Here is a 14995-nt window from a genome sequence, read left to right on the forward strand (position 1 = left end):
GCCTGGGACTTAACTAAAGAATATAATCTAAGCTGTCAGACAATAATTGATGTTGTAAATTAACTTTCAAATGCTTCTTTATGATGATCCAACATACGAAAATGAAATAAACAAACAACAAATAAAGTGGAACTTGCCATTTGTGAGTCACATTTACTGAGGACTGCATTGTTCAAGTCCATCAGATCCTGGAATTCTTTTCCTTTTCTGCTTCCCTTATTTTGTGCTACGACGTCGAGTGCTCTCATTCTTGACTCTACAGTCTTTTTCAAACACATGGTTCTCTGGTATTCGTTGTCAATAGCTGTTTCATTTGGCTCCAACACGGGGAGTTTCTGGAGCTCCTGCTGGGTCTTACTGAGGAAGCCTCGAGTGGCTTCCCTCTCAGTGCTGAGGTCCAGTTCTTTCAGCAGGGTCCTCTCGATGATGCTGAGGTTGTTGGAGAGTGTCATCTCCAAGGTGTCGAGGCTGTCCTGGTTTTGTTTCAGCCTCTGTTGCTCTGCGCACAGCTGTGAGGGGTAAAGGTCAGTGGAGATCATCTGGAGGTTGGAGAGAGCCTCCTCAGACAAATACTTCATCAGAGGAAACTGGACAAGGAGGGTCTGGCAGACTTTGTACTTGTTCTCGTACTCTCTGCTATCGTCTTTGGTTTGAGGGACCTGCTTCTGAACGTTCTCCCTGAGGTCCTCCACGTTCTGCCTCGTGTTCAGGTACCTCTCATGATCTCTGGCTTTCATTTCTAGGGTGACGATTTTCCTGTGAATTTCTGAAATGACTGAGTGCAGTTCCCTTGTCTTTTCCTGGGGGATCCACGGTTGCAGAAGGTCAACCTGGGACTTGTGTTCCAAAACCATGTGTTTAAAAGGCTCCAAAGCTTGCAGGGACTCTCTTGTGATGGGATACCTGTGTCTACTCAAATCTCCTAACATCTGCTGCAGGCTTTTTTCAATCGTGGCCAGATTTTTCTTGCTCGATTCTACAACCTGAGTGAGTTCGTCCAGCTCTCTTCTGTTGGTTTTCTCATAGTTGCTGATGGCTCGGATGTCCTCCTGGAGGTTGGTAAGCTTGTCGAAAAGCTGACAGTTCTCCGTGATGCTGAGTTCAGGGGCAATGTCTTTACTCTTCATTAAAAGAGCATCACAGACGGCGGCCTGCTTCTCAGCCTCAGCCAGGGTCTCTTGGATCTGACGAACTCTGCGATCAAGTTCAGTCGGGCTCCTGAGCTCACTGTCTGCACTCCTGGAGGCCTCTCTATGCAGATGAGCCACAACCCAGGAGTCTAGGTCAGCAATCTGCTCCGACAGCTTTTCTCTGGTCTGCAGTCCTGTCTCTATCTCTCTCACAGCCTTGGCTAACTTCTCAGTGGTCGACTTTGAGAGTTCTTCAAGGGATCCCAGAGAGGACCGCACCATCGGCACCTCCTCAGCCTGGTCCAGCTGAGGAAGGAGCTCCGTCACCTCCTCCACCAGTGTCTCCAGTTGGCCCTGTTTGGTCATGACCTCGGACTGCAGCTTCTTCAGATCTCTGAGCTGCCGGTGCACCTCCTCAGGGAGGAGAGCCACCCTCTTCCTCCTGCCCTCAATGTCACTCTCTGTCTGCTTCGCCCAGGCAAAGCCATCCCTCATCACCACGATAATTTTCTCCATGATGGGGTTACTGCTGCTCTGAGTTTGGGAGGACACTAGTTCCTCTGTGTGGGAAAGTTGCTCTTTGACCCTCTGGAGCCCCTGCTGTATCTCGTTTGTTTCCTTCTCCCACTGTGATCTGAGGAGTAGCACCTCTGATAGCTGCTGCAAATGAAGGTGCTTTTGCTGGGCCGCTTTAACTTCAGCATTTGCCCCCATCAGCTGCTGCGCTTTCGTGCAATTCCACTGTGCAACTGAAGGAGCCTTGGCTTCAAGGTCTTTGCTGATTGTCTCCAAATGTTCCTGAAGAGCTGATATCCCCGACAGAAGGCTGCTGTTCTCATGAGAATGGACGTTTATGTGATACATGGTCCTCTCCAAGGCTCCTTCCAGGGCTCTCCACTTCTCTTGTAGGTTCTTCTGCTCAGTCTCTGCAGTTGTTCGCTCGCGCTGGCTGAGGTGGGGACACAACTTGGTGTGGGTCACGAGCAACTCCCCAAGGACTGTTCTGTTCTCCTCCATGCTTCTCTGTAAGGAACATAGTCGTCCTGCCTCCTCGGAGCTGCTCTCCTCTGGAGATCTGAGAGAAAAACAAATTGAGTCTATAAATCACGTTATTGGCATTTACAGTGTTGCAAGAAATTGTAGACGAGGAATAAGTGTGAGGGAGAGAGTTGACTTTTGAGATTTACATTACATTCAATGCTAATGTAAAAATATTGCTTTAAATCTCTGCCCCCTCAGTCTTGCCCCTGCTTGGTTTCAATATTGGCTTGATTTCGAGCTTCAGCTTGTCTTGTCACATTTTAGTAAATGTTTTCAAGCATAAATTCTGGATTATCTGAAATATTAAAAAGAATCTGTTTCTGCTGAATAGTAATAATTAAGAGTTATTGATAGTCGACTCCACTGTGCAGTATATTTACATTCAATTATGCAACCTATTGTATTTGATCTTAAACCGCAACCTTCAATTGAGAAATAAAAGGAAACCATATATAAAGACTTACATTCTGACGGCGTCCAGTTCTGCTGTCAGTCTCTCCAGTGTGGTCTGGGCAGCTTGGGTCTGTCTGCAGTGATCTGTCACCATCTGCAGCTGGGCTTCTTTGCTCTGGATGACAGCAGCTGCATCCTGGACAGCGGTATTCCACTGGTCCTCCACGTGCTCCAGAGCATCCCTGTTCTCAGCATCAGCTCCTCTCAACTGACTCAACTGAGAGAGCAGTGACGCTTGTGCCTGGGCAGTCTCATGGCACTCCTGTGGTCAGCAAGAGCAAGTAAGCACACAGATAATTATATAAAGCCTTTCGTTTGACTACAGTTGTGTTTATTAAGGCTATCTGATTATCAATAAATACAAGTAAAATGCTACGAGTGGTTTATTTCAAATGTAACACCCTAAGGGCCTGTTGCACAATTATTTTGTCCTGTTAATCTGTTTTAATTTCTAATATACACCTAGAACACATATGCATTAGAGATGTCCACTTATGGAGGCATTTTGGCATTATTACCTTTGTTTTGCCAACCTGTTGTCCAACTCCACCAGTATCTACAAATCAAGCTGCTGCTATTAAGCACTTTTATATTTCTCATGCACTCTGTCATTCTGATTCGCACCTGGGCCTCCTCCAGCTGCTGGGCCATGGCTGTGGGGTTCAGCTCAGCTGGGTGGTTCTTGCAGCTTAGGAGTTTAGACACCAGCCTGCTTAGACGGTTGTCCAGATCACTGGTGGATGTAATCAGAGCGTCTGGAGCGTCCTCCACTGGTTTACCCTTGAGACACAGAAACATATATACAAATAAGGAATCTTGCTTTAGTTTGTTTAGCCCATTTAGTGCCTATATAGGACACATTTGTTCTTTTATTACGGGCAATTTGCCCCTCTGAAAGTACACTAACATTTAGCTACAAAACCTTCCTTAAACATTGCTGCCATATTTTAGTAGTAAGCTGTGAATTCGTCGATATGCGGAAGAATAGTCGTATTCTTCTAAAATATTTCTCACACTTTTTTTATTTCTGACTCCTACTGGTAGTTTCAAAAGAGACAATCATGACACCTCAATGAGTTGACGGTTGGGTCCTGTCCCTGCGAGTAGCTGTATTTCTGCAAAGATGTTCATCATGGCAGATCCCTCTGGTACGTCCAGATCAAGTTTCTCAGTCTTCACTTCTGTTTCTGCTTGATCTTTGTGATCCTGAGAGGGCAATCCTTCCACAGGGGTAACCTCCCCCCAGATACTGTCGGTTGATGATTTCTGAACTGTCTGCAGTGGTTCCGGTGATATGTTGTCAGCCTTTGTGAACACAAAACACCAGTATTAATGTGGGAAAAAGTCTGACATACAATTGTATAAAGTTTCAATTGAGCTAAGAAAAGAACTCTGTCTCAGTGCAACACGTCTATCCCAGCTGATTTCTAAGTATTCTCTGGCAGCGTATCAATCCTTACTCCTACTGACATGCAAGACGGTGACATAATCTACAAGGAAGCTCATATTCCTACCCAGAGGCACTGAAACGTTTAGTGAAGAGCTGTAAATATCTCAGGCATACATTTTTGCTTTGCATGTAATGCTAATAAGATGCAGCAGTGTATGCCACGTGTACATCCCTAAATATGCCTGTAATATGCAAGAAGTAAGTTACGAGAGTATCGACTCAAACAGTACCAAAGTCCAATGAGTAATTTTTCTCTCATATGAAACTGTCTGCCAATGAGTGCCCCCCCATGTCTTACCTGCGGTGAATCCGCCCTCTGGAGCCTCGCTGCACCAGTGGTTGTTGTGTGTGGAACATTTTGTGTCTCTGTGTGTGTCTCCGTTTGGGCTCTATGGACCACGCCGGGTTCGGACGGGGTCGTCTTGACTGAAAGCTCCTCTGGCTGAACGTCAGCTGAAGTCACATCTTTGTTTTCTGGAGATTTTTCGCCCTGGATACTTGATTGATCTAAAATGCACACTTCAGCCACTTTGTGGATTTTCTCCATCCTGACAGATGTTTCGTCCACGCTCTCAGCATGCACATCATGATCTTTGACCTCTTCAGGTCGGTCCTGTGTGGTTTTCATGCTCTCTAGCTTAATCGCACTTTCACTTGGTTTTACAGTGTCTTGCTCAGATAAACTTATTTCTGCAGGTGTTGTCACTGCTTCATTTATCTGCATCAATGCAGACACAACAGAGGAGTCACCCTGAGTCACAGTCTCTTGCCTTTCAGTGCTGATTTCTTGCCCTTCCTCTCTTGTCTCAACAGCAGCCTCCTCTGGCTTAGCATCAGGAACAGTCTTGTCTTTGCTCTCTGGCACCCTTTCAGCACGGACACTCGTTTGAACTATATCTATCCTTGGTGCCTTTTCTATTGTGACAGACGTAATGCCATGTTCCTTTATAGTGGCCTGTGTATCTGGTAGCAAAATGCACACTTCAGCCCCTTTGTGGATTTTCTCCATCCTGACAGATGTTTCATCCAGGCTCTGAGGTGCATCATGCACATCTCTTGTCGACACTTCTTGCATGTCGCGATCCTCCACCTTGTCGGGCCCTTCCTGTGTGGTCGTCATGCTCTCTAGATGAATCAGTGTTCCACTTGGTTTTACAGGGTCTTGCTCAGATTGGCTTATTTCTGCACGTGTTGTTGCTGCTTCACTTGGCTGCACTGCTGCAGAAGCAACAGACGTGGGTCGAGTGGAGTCACCCTGAGCCACATTCTCTGGCCTTTCAGTGCTGATTTGTTGCACTCTTGTCTTGACTGCAGCCTTCTCCGGCTTATCATCAGAAGTAGTCTTGTCTTCGCTTCCTGGCACTCTTCCGGGCTGGATTCTTGTTTGAACTGTATCTATTTTTGGCTCTTTTGTTATTGTGACGATTGTGTTTTCATGCTCCTCAAGGTGGGTTGGTATATCTAGTTGTAAAACACACACTTCAGGCCCCAAGTGGATTGTCTCCATCCTAACAGACCTTTCATCCGGGCACTTGGGTACATCCTGCATACTATGTGCTGTCACTTGAGGATCCTCTTGTTGGACCCCAGGTTCCTTGACCCCTGTCGGCCTGTCTTGTGTAGTTTTCAAGAGCCCTCTCTTGGTTTCAGTTGGGCTCGGTTTTACTATATCTTGCTCATATAAGTGTATTTCTATCAAGTCTGTCTCGGTCTCAAGTGATTGCAGTGATTCAGAAGTAGGAGAGATGGGTTTTGTGTTTACATCCTCCTCCAGACTGGTCGGTATATCTAGTTGTAGGATGCACACTTTCGGCTCCATGTGGATTTTCTCCATTGTAACAGATTTTTCATCAACGCTCTTGGACACATCATGCATATCTTGTGTTGACACGCTAGTGGTGGTTTGAGTAAAGTCGCTTTTGACCACATTGTCTCCCTGACATTCAGTAATGTTTTCCTGCACTTCTACCCTTGTCCTCTCAGCTGCTGCCTCCTCTGGCTGATTATCAGTGGTAGTCATGTCTTTGCTTTGCGCTTCTGTCTCACACTTTGTGCTTGACTGGTGCATCTCCATCATTGGCTGCTTGTCAGTTGTAACATTATGAGGCTGTGCTGCAGCAGAGGCAGGTTGAGTGGAGTTGCTGGCAGCCACAACCTCTGCCTCTGACTGAACTGGCTGAATCTTACATGTTTGGGTGACTCCACTCTCAGGCAGATCAAGGACCAGATATCTCTTCTGAATCTCAGCTGTGTTTTTCCATAATTTGTCAGTAGGCTCAGTGGAGACAGTTGGCTGTATTTGAGGCACTGTGGTTGAGTCTTTTCCTGTAGACTGAGAAATGGTTTGCTCTGGGGCCTCTTTAGGTCTGTCCTTTGGCTCCTGTAACACAGAATAAGGTTTAGCCGTGGTTGAAATGGGGGTAAGGACAGACTCCAATGGTTCAGCATGAGCAGTCGAAGTAATTTCCACTTTTTCTGGTGGTTGTATACATGTGGTATCAACCTTCACCAACCCAGGGGTCTGAGTATGTATGTTTTCACCACTGTCCAGAATGATTGTGGCCACTTTCTTTCCTGGGAACTCCTGAATTGTGGACATTTTCTTTGATAGTATAACTTTAGTTTCTTCCATTACAGCAATTTCTGTTTGCCTCTTTCTTTCTTTCTGACTGTCAGGCTTTCCCTTGGTCTTTGTGGTCACAGGTTCTGAAGAAGGTTTCACACCGTTTGACCTTCTTTTGGTTGGTGACAGTTTACTGCTACTAACAGCAGCTTCAATTGCTTCTGTGACTATCTGTTGAGCTGAAGACATAAGACTGTCTGGTTCTTCCTTCTTGAGGTCCATCAGCTCAGTAGTAGTAGGTTCTGAAGAAGGTTTCAAACCCTTTGACTGTCTTTTGGTTGGTGAAAGCTTCCCTTTTTCCAAAACAGTCACTTCAGTTTTTGCTGTGACAACCCCTGAAGTTGAAGATGGCTTCTGACTGTCAGGCTTTCCCTTGGTCTTTGTCAGCTCTGTGGTCACAGGTTGTGGGGAAAACCTCACACCCTTCGACCCTCTTTTGGTTGGTGACAGTTTACTGCTACTAACAGCAGCCTCAATTGCTTCTGTGACTATCTGTTGAGCTGAAGACGTAAGACTGTCTGGTTCTTCCTTCTTGAGGTCCATCAGCTCAGTGGTAGTAGGTTCTGAAGAAGGTTTCAAACCCTTTGACCTTCTTTTGGTTGGTGACAGTTTACTGCTACTAACAGCAGCTTCAATTGCTTCTGTGACTATCTGTTGAGCTGAAGACGTAAGACTATCTGGCTCTTCCTTCTTGAGGTCTATCAGCTCAGTGGTAGTAGGTTCTGAAGAAGGTTTCAAACCCTTTGACTGTCTTTTGGTTGGTGAAAGCTTCCCTTTTTCCAAAACAGTCACTTTAGGTTTTGCTGTGACAACCTCTGCAGCTGAAGATGGCTTCTGACTGTCAGGCTTTCCCTTGGTCTTTGTCAGCTCTGTGGTCACAGGTTGTGGGGAAAACCTCACACCCTTCGACCCTCTTTTGGTTGGTGACAGTTTACTGCTACTAACAGCAGCTTCAATTGCTTCTGTGACTATCTGTTGAGCTGAAGACGTAAGACTGTCTGGTTCTTCCTTAGCTGTCTTAAACTCCACATCAATAGTACCACCAAGAGCAGAGACTGGCTCTACAACTGTGGAAACATCAAGACTCTTTGACTTCCTTCTGGCAGGTATGGTAAATTCCTCCAAAACAGCAGCTTCGGTTGTCTCTCTGGAACTCACCAAAGATGGCTGACTGACAGTTTCTTTCTTGAGGTCCATCAGCTCAGTGGTAGTAGGTTCTGAAGAAGGTTTCAAACCCTTTGACCTTCTTTTGGTTGGTGACAGTTTACTGCTACTAACAGCAGCTTCAATTGCTTCTGTGACTATCTGTTGAGCTGAAGACGTAAGACTGTCTGGTTCTTCCTTCTTGGGGTCCATCAGCTCAGTGGTAGTAGGTTCTGAAGAAGGTTTCAAAGCCTTTGACTTTCTTTTGGTTGGTGAAAGCTTCCCTTTTTCCAAAACAGTCACTTCAGTTTTTGCTGCGACAACCCCTGAAGTTGAAGATGGCTTCTGACTATCAGGCTTTTCCTTGGTCTTTGTCAGCTTTGTGGTCACAGGTTCTGGGGAAAACTTCACACCCTTCGACGTTCTTTTGGTTGGTGAAAGCTTACCTTTTTCCACTGTAGTGGTACTTTGCGTTGGTCCTTTGACCACATCTGAAGTTGAAGACTCCTCATCAGGTGATCTAACATGGGTATTTGTCTCTGACGTTGTGGAAAAGTCAAGCTCTTTTCCTGGGTGAGGTGCCTCAGTGTTAGCAAGTTGAAGAGGAAGTTCTGCACTCTTTGACTTTTTCCTGGTTGGCATTTCAGGATTAGTTGCTATAGGGACTGTAATGAGCGACTCTGATTCATCTAGAATAATGGTTGCTTTGTTCTTTGCTTTTTCTACAGCAGCTGTTCCTGCTAAATGTCTGGGTGACGCATGGGGAGTGACAGTTTTTCCCATTTTGGGCTCCACCTTAGTCTGTGCAGACTCTGTGTTAGTGGATGGAGTCTTGGACTTTCTCCTTGATGGCACAGGGGTAGTATTCTCACCGACACCAGACGCAGACTGCTCAGTGACCTTTTGGATCAATACAGACTCCTCAACAGCAGGTTTAGTTTGCTCCACTTCGACAACAAACTGTGTGTGTTGTGCTGTAAACGGCTCTGAAGCATTTGTTGGACTCAGCTCAGCTGAAACTGTCAATTTCTCTTCAATAAATGTAGATTTTTCTGTTCCAGAAATGTTTTTCTGCAGTTTAACTTGAGATTTTTTCTCAGGCGAGTGCTTGCTTTTTCGTGGTGGTGCCACTACAGACGTCTTTGTCTCCTCCAGATTACCATGATGAGCATCGGGCAGCTTTTGTTTACTCCTTTCATCAAGATCCTTAAATGAAATCATAAAAATTACATTACAACAGAGACACTGTTTCTTAAATATAACAGAATATTTTATGAATTACATATGACAAACAAATCTATTGAACATGATTTGAATACCTTTAAGCGTTGGCTGAGAGAAGCCTTATGTGTGTCTGCCTCTCTGAGTGAGTCTGAACCCTCTCTCTCCAGCTTCTCAAACAAGTCCGGCATCAGACAGTCTTTTAGAAACTGCTGGTAAGAAAGCGCCTCCCGCAGGCAAACCTGCAACTTTTCACCTTCCTCCAATGTCACCTAAAACCACAAGGAAACAGTGTTAAAGTGTTTGTAGTGCTGAAAAATCTGTGTGGTTGTGTTTGAAATCAATCACATATTGCCAAATGAGCACAAATACGACAATGACAACTGCTCAACAGATTTGAAATGCTACACTTCACAAATCCCTAAACTTACCAAGCTTCTCACAAATTATTTCTTCTCTTTTAAATAATGTTTATTTTCCAAACTCACAACATAATTGTACCTGATTTTCATTAGGGCTGATGTTAAAAATATGGGTATGAAAAGAATGAATGACTATCTTCATATGTCTAACGTCTAGCAGCTAGATGTCCCTGACTACACAGAAACAACAGTAGAAACTAGATGTACAAAGCAGCTTATATTTAACTGCAGAATACTGAAACTAAGCGCTTGTACTGTTTAACACAACAATAACAGTATTAAAGGACCGAAACCTGCTCAGGAGAACTGGACTCTGATGTTTCGCTCTGGTTCCACTCCTGCAGGCTGTGAACAGAGTCGATCAGACAGCGAGCTGTGTTTGCAGAGCAGGTATCCTGATGCTCACTCAGCCTGGACTTCAGGCTGTAGACATAAGTGAATCGGATTTATTAACATTTCCAACATCTTGCATGGTTTCTTATTCTTACAGGCACTGATTTCAACATAAATCAAAAGGAACAGCTGCAAGCACAAGAAATCATTTAGAAACATTTTTCTGCCACAACAAGTAACAAAAGAGAAATGTTTATAGATTTCAAACAGGTTACAAATCAGGAGAACTCTGTGTTTCCATGTCATTTTCAAGAGCACAATGACCCACTAAGGCATGTTGGTGGTATGAAAGAATAATTGGAAGCTAAATTGAAATAGAGGGATGCCAGCTGACAATTTGTCATGTAGAATTTGTTCATGTTGGATAAATACAGTTTAGAAAGTCCCTGTGGTGACATGGACAGATGTTACTGTATGTCAAGTGAGTCTGTCAGGTTTGTGTGGGACCATCGTCTTCCTGTTAATACCTCCAGAGAAACAAACATATATGAATTGCTGCTGGCTGTCCAATGACCTGGGTAATCACAATTAATCACCCACATAGTTTTTACCTATTTGTTGTAAGGTGTAAGACATGGTACCTGTCATTTTGCTGACACAAGGACTCCACTGCAGTGATAATTTCTGCCGGCAGCTCGTCGGTGGCAGGTGTAGCCTTTACTTCCTGGTAAAGGTCATGAACTTTCACCCCCAAACCTTCTAGTGACTTCTCACAGTTCTAACAGGAGAAAGACAAGAACATTAAGTAATACTCACATGTCCGCAACTAGCAATACTCACATGTCTGCAGGTGGAACATGGCAGCAGATTTACATTCATGATGTGAGCTACCAACTCTGATACTCACACCTGAACATACCCCTTTTCTTCAGGTATATTTGTGGGAACTAATCCTGGTTCGATAACAATGTCTGGTATTGGTCATTATATCAGGTTTTGTGCTTGAATAAATTAATCAGTAACAACCTGAAGGCTGTGCCAGTGCTGTTGGAGCTGAGCGATGTTGTTCTGTGGCTTGCTGTAACTCAGTGCCTGGTCCAACGAGCGGAGCTCCCACTGCAGGGCTGCACTTCTCTCCTTCAGCCCCTGGGCCTTCTTGGCCAGCTGACTGTCCAGCTCCCGTAGCCGTGTCTCGCAGACCGTCAGGCGTTCCCTCACCTCCTGCTCCGAGGAGGCGCAGAGATCGTGGAGATGGCTGACCTCCAAGGTCAGGGCATCCTGCCCTCCAGCGGTGCAGAGGCTCAGCAAACTGTCCCTGGCAGAGTCCAGCTCCTTCATCTCTCTCTGCTCCCTGTCCACTGTCTGGAGCAAAGCCTGACATCAGGAGGAAGAAGGAGGAGTGCCAAATCATTAGAATGCAGAAAGGACAGTTTTTCACTGGTCATTTCAGGTGCATTGTAGATGGACTACAACAACTTGTCACGACTAAACTACTGAGCACACACACATACACTTTCTAAACATGAATCCATCGTCAATGTCTTCCTCAGATGTCTAAGACTCGTATTGTTGTGCTACTAGTAAAGGGATTTCTTAAGTTTGGTGTGATGCATCATGAATATTTTCAGAAACAGATCAAAACTGGTGCCACTGGCTTCTATCAGGGATCCAACTAACAACTGTGTGTTGTTTTATCTGACCTTCAGAGTGTTGATGGTGTTGTGCAGACCCCGTCTGTCTGCTGGAGGAGGTCCGAGGCCTTTAACCTGCTCCCTCAGCCAGTCCTGGGCTGCTTCATGCTGCTCCACCAGCTGGGTGCATTCCCTCTCCGTCAGGATGCCCTGCTCCAGGTCAGCTACTGCATCCTGAAAGCAACAGTGGTTTTACTGTGTTTTCACTGGTCTAATTCTTTTTATTCACACTGTCTCAATGCAAATGTAACTTTAAATTGGGACAATGAACAATTTGCAATAAAGATGCTCCTTATATTTTCATCAGGAGTAGGCTACTGCGTATCCTGTCATGATGCACTCACAGTTAGCTCTTTCAGCAGGGCAGGAATGGACTCCTCCTTGGCTGCCCAGGAGATATCTGACCAGCCGCGGTCCTGCGTGATCTCTAACAGCTCTGCAGCCTTGAGGAGAACAGTACAACACAGTGAGGAATCAATCAATCAACCTAATAACAAATGTGTCAGCTATCTTTAATCATATTCTAACTTCAGTAGCTTTCCTGTGAGGTCTTTACCTTTGTGCGGACGTCTGAGAGGGTGGGGGCCAAAGCTGTGTTCTGGTCCAGCAGGATCCGCGCCTGTTCCACCGCCTGCCTCCGCTCTCCCAGGCCCGGCCAGGGGAAGACCCGCGGGAGGCCGGACGTCTGCTTCTGAAGCTCAGACAGACGGGCCTCAGCCTGGTCCCGCTGGGACCGACAGGACACCAGGCGCTCCATAACACCCTTCAGCTGTCTGATGGGTGAAAGCAGATGATAGATAACATCATTATTACATCTGTAGCTGAGGCTTGCACCCTGAAAGTTTTCCCTCAAAAAGCTACGAACAGGTTCCAGTACCTCTGTGTATCCTCAGCGGCCTGAAGGACCGTCCTCCACTGCTGCTCAGCGTCTTTGACCGTCTGCTGAACCTCCAGTTTCTTGTCTCCCTCCAGGTCTCTCTGCTCACACAGACTCTGTGCTCGTCTCTTCAGCTCCATCACTTGAGCCTCACCATTGGACTTGGAGCTCAAGATGACCTAAAGACACAATCATACACAGTTGTTATCATATATGCAGCACTGTGCATACGTTTACAGCAGCGATCACGTGTCCACTGACCAGATATAACTATTATATTATAAAAATCATCTTTTATTTTTACTAATGATACTTAAATTAATTGTTATACTATGCCCATAAGATAATGATATTATATATGTTATATTTTGTGTTTTACCTGTGCTGTGTTCAGCCTGTCCTCTATCTGAGCCTGGCTGCCCTGAGTGCCACTCCCTTTGGACTCGGCCTGTTGCTGCAGCTCTTTAACCCAGGCTCTGGTGCTCCCTGCTTGGGTACGGAAGGCCTCCAGCTCCCTGGACAGCGAGTACTGGACCTCGGCTTTCTTCAGGGTGTCCTCAGCAGACTGCAGGACTGTCCTCCACTGCTCCTCTGAATCTTTTACCGCCTGCTGGGCCTCTTGTTTCGTGCTCTCCTCCAGCTCCTCCTGGTCAGAAAGACTTTGGCTTTGTCTCCTCAGTTCGGTCAGCTTGGAGTCTCCCTCAGGCTTACAGCTCAGGATAGTCTGAGGATGGAAATAAAAATACATACCATGGAAATATGCTCCTGACATGTTGATAGGAGGTATGACAGACGTAAAATAGTAATTCACATAAGCAAAGACCAAAAAGAGTATTATGATTCTATATTAGGACAGACGGAAATGTTTCTGCCAAACGGTTCAAACAGACCTGTGCAGTGTTAATTGTCTTTTCTGGATCTGTCTCACTATCCAGAGAGCTGAGCCTCTGCTGCTTGTCTTCCAGCCAGGCCCTGGTGTCGCCTCTCTGGGCATCGTAGTCCCTCAGCTGGCCCTCCAGAGCACACTGCCTCTCAGCCTGGTCCACAGCTTGTTTAGCGTTTTTCAGGACTCCTGCCCACTTTTCCTCGACGTCTCTTACTTTTTGTTGAACCTCTTGTTTTTTGTGTTCCTCAAGGTCCTGACCACACAGGCTCTGTCCTCGGCTCCTGAGTTCGTGGAGCTTGGCGTCTCCTTCAGGCCTGGAACTCATAATGGCCTGGGGATAAGACAGAGAAGCCACAGGAGGCGTGAATCTGTGAAATCTACAGCATTGTTGTTTGGTTGGGACGCAAACCTGCTTATTGAGGTCAGTTTAACTTGTGACCAACTTACATACACAGGGCTGCTGAGAACACTGAGACTAAACCATGTGTGCCTTAAAAACAGCCATTGATCATCAGTGCATTTTCCTGCTAATAAGGAGGTTGTCAAGTCTCCCTGTAACACGGCCGACGCTCTTCGTGGCCTCTCCGCTCACCTGAGCTGTGTGCAGTCTGTCCTCAGCTCTGGTTTGGCTGTCCAGTAAGTCCAGTTGTTTTTGGAGGTCTGTAATCCAGCTGCCAGCCTCCTGCTGATGGGTATCAAACTTTCTCAGCTGAAAAAGGAGACAACTTAATAATTAGCTGGTCCGACCACTGAAAACTGACCTTCAGCTGGAAGACGGAGGCCTGTAGCACTTCATCATCATACACTCCCACTGCGTTTATAGTCACACGTTTTATTTTATTGTCATTCAGATGTTGTTCTGTGTCTGACCACAGTGTGTCACATATGATTAGATAGATAATTACTTTATATGCTGATTTTCAGTGGCAGCATGCGGGTTTATGTTTCATTCTGGATAACTTTACAGTTTTTCATCAAGTTCTCTTACCTCCAACTTCCTCCTCTCGCTCTCCTGGGTGATCTCAGCCTCGGCAGAAGCTCCGACCTGTTTAGCAGCCTGCAGGGCTGTCCTCCACTGCTCCTCCGTCTCTCTGACTGTCTGCTGGACGTGGGCTTTCCTGCCCTCGTCTGCATGCGGGTGGTCACAAAGATTCTGGCCTTGCCTCCTCAGGTTGTTTACCTTACAGTCACCGTCAGGTCTGGAGTTCAAGATGGTCTGCAGACAAAACATATTCATCACATGCGATAGCTCATTCATTCAACCTTCAGACATTTAAAACGAGGAATGAACAGGAGGAAGACCTTGGCTATAATACCACCACAAAATGTAAAGTTTGTCCTGTTATCTAAATAAGCCACACTTAGGTTCAGTTGGGGCAGTATGCTAACCTTAGCATGTTTAAGTTGATGTTTAGCATGTAGCATTTCATGTTTTGAGGTTTCTGGCTTCCAAAACTTATGGAGAACTATTACTCCCCAAACTTCTACAATTCTCAACATCAGACATATCTTAAAGTGACAGTACAATGAGTTCAAACACACCTGAGCTGTGAGACTTCTCTCTTCAGGTGGTGTGTGACTGCCCACAGACTGTAGCTTCTGTTGTTTGTCTCTGATCCAGGACTCAGTGTCTTTTCTCTGAGTGTCGAAGTCGTCTGAAAGACCTCGGAGCTCTGCCTGCCTGGCGGCCTGCAGGACTGTTCTCCACTGCTGATCTGCGTCTTT

The 14995-nt window shown here is 45.8% G+C and overlaps 1 protein-coding gene across 1 annotated transcript in view; it reads right to left on the reverse strand.

Moving 5' to 3' along the window:
* Nucleotides 1–14995, reverse strand: part of syne2b (spectrin repeat containing, nuclear envelope 2b) — a 116318-nt gene that overhangs the window by 69292 nt on the left and 32031 nt on the right. The window contains exons 45-61 of the mRNA XM_070842460.1: nt 14259–14486; nt 13863–13979; nt 13275–13601; nt 12764–13108; nt 12385–12563; nt 12064–12280; nt 11852–11950; nt 11517–11681; nt 10843–11190; nt 10458–10594; nt 9777–9906; nt 9160–9333; nt 4373–4792; nt 3693–3929; nt 3249–3404; nt 2636–2886; nt 138–2205 (exon numbers count right to left, since the gene is read on the reverse strand). Of these exons, the coding sequence (XP_070698561.1) occupies nt 138–2205; nt 2636–2886; nt 3249–3404; nt 3693–3929; nt 4373–4792; nt 9160–9333; nt 9777–9906; nt 10458–10594; nt 10843–11190; nt 11517–11681; nt 11852–11950; nt 12064–12280; nt 12385–12563; nt 12764–13108; nt 13275–13601; nt 13863–13979; nt 14259–14486 (5598 nt within the window). The remainder of the gene's footprint in view (nt 1–137; nt 2206–2635; nt 2887–3248; nt 3405–3692; nt 3930–4372; nt 4793–9159; nt 9334–9776; nt 9907–10457; nt 10595–10842; nt 11191–11516; nt 11682–11851; nt 11951–12063; nt 12281–12384; nt 12564–12763; nt 13109–13274; nt 13602–13862; nt 13980–14258; nt 14487–14995) is intronic.

This window comes from Pempheris klunzingeri, chromosome 13 (assembly GCF_042242105.1).
Source record: "Pempheris klunzingeri isolate RE-2024b chromosome 13, fPemKlu1.hap1, whole genome shotgun sequence".
NCBI classification, from domain to species: Eukaryota; Metazoa; Chordata; class Actinopteri; order Acropomatiformes; family Pempheridae; genus Pempheris; species Pempheris klunzingeri.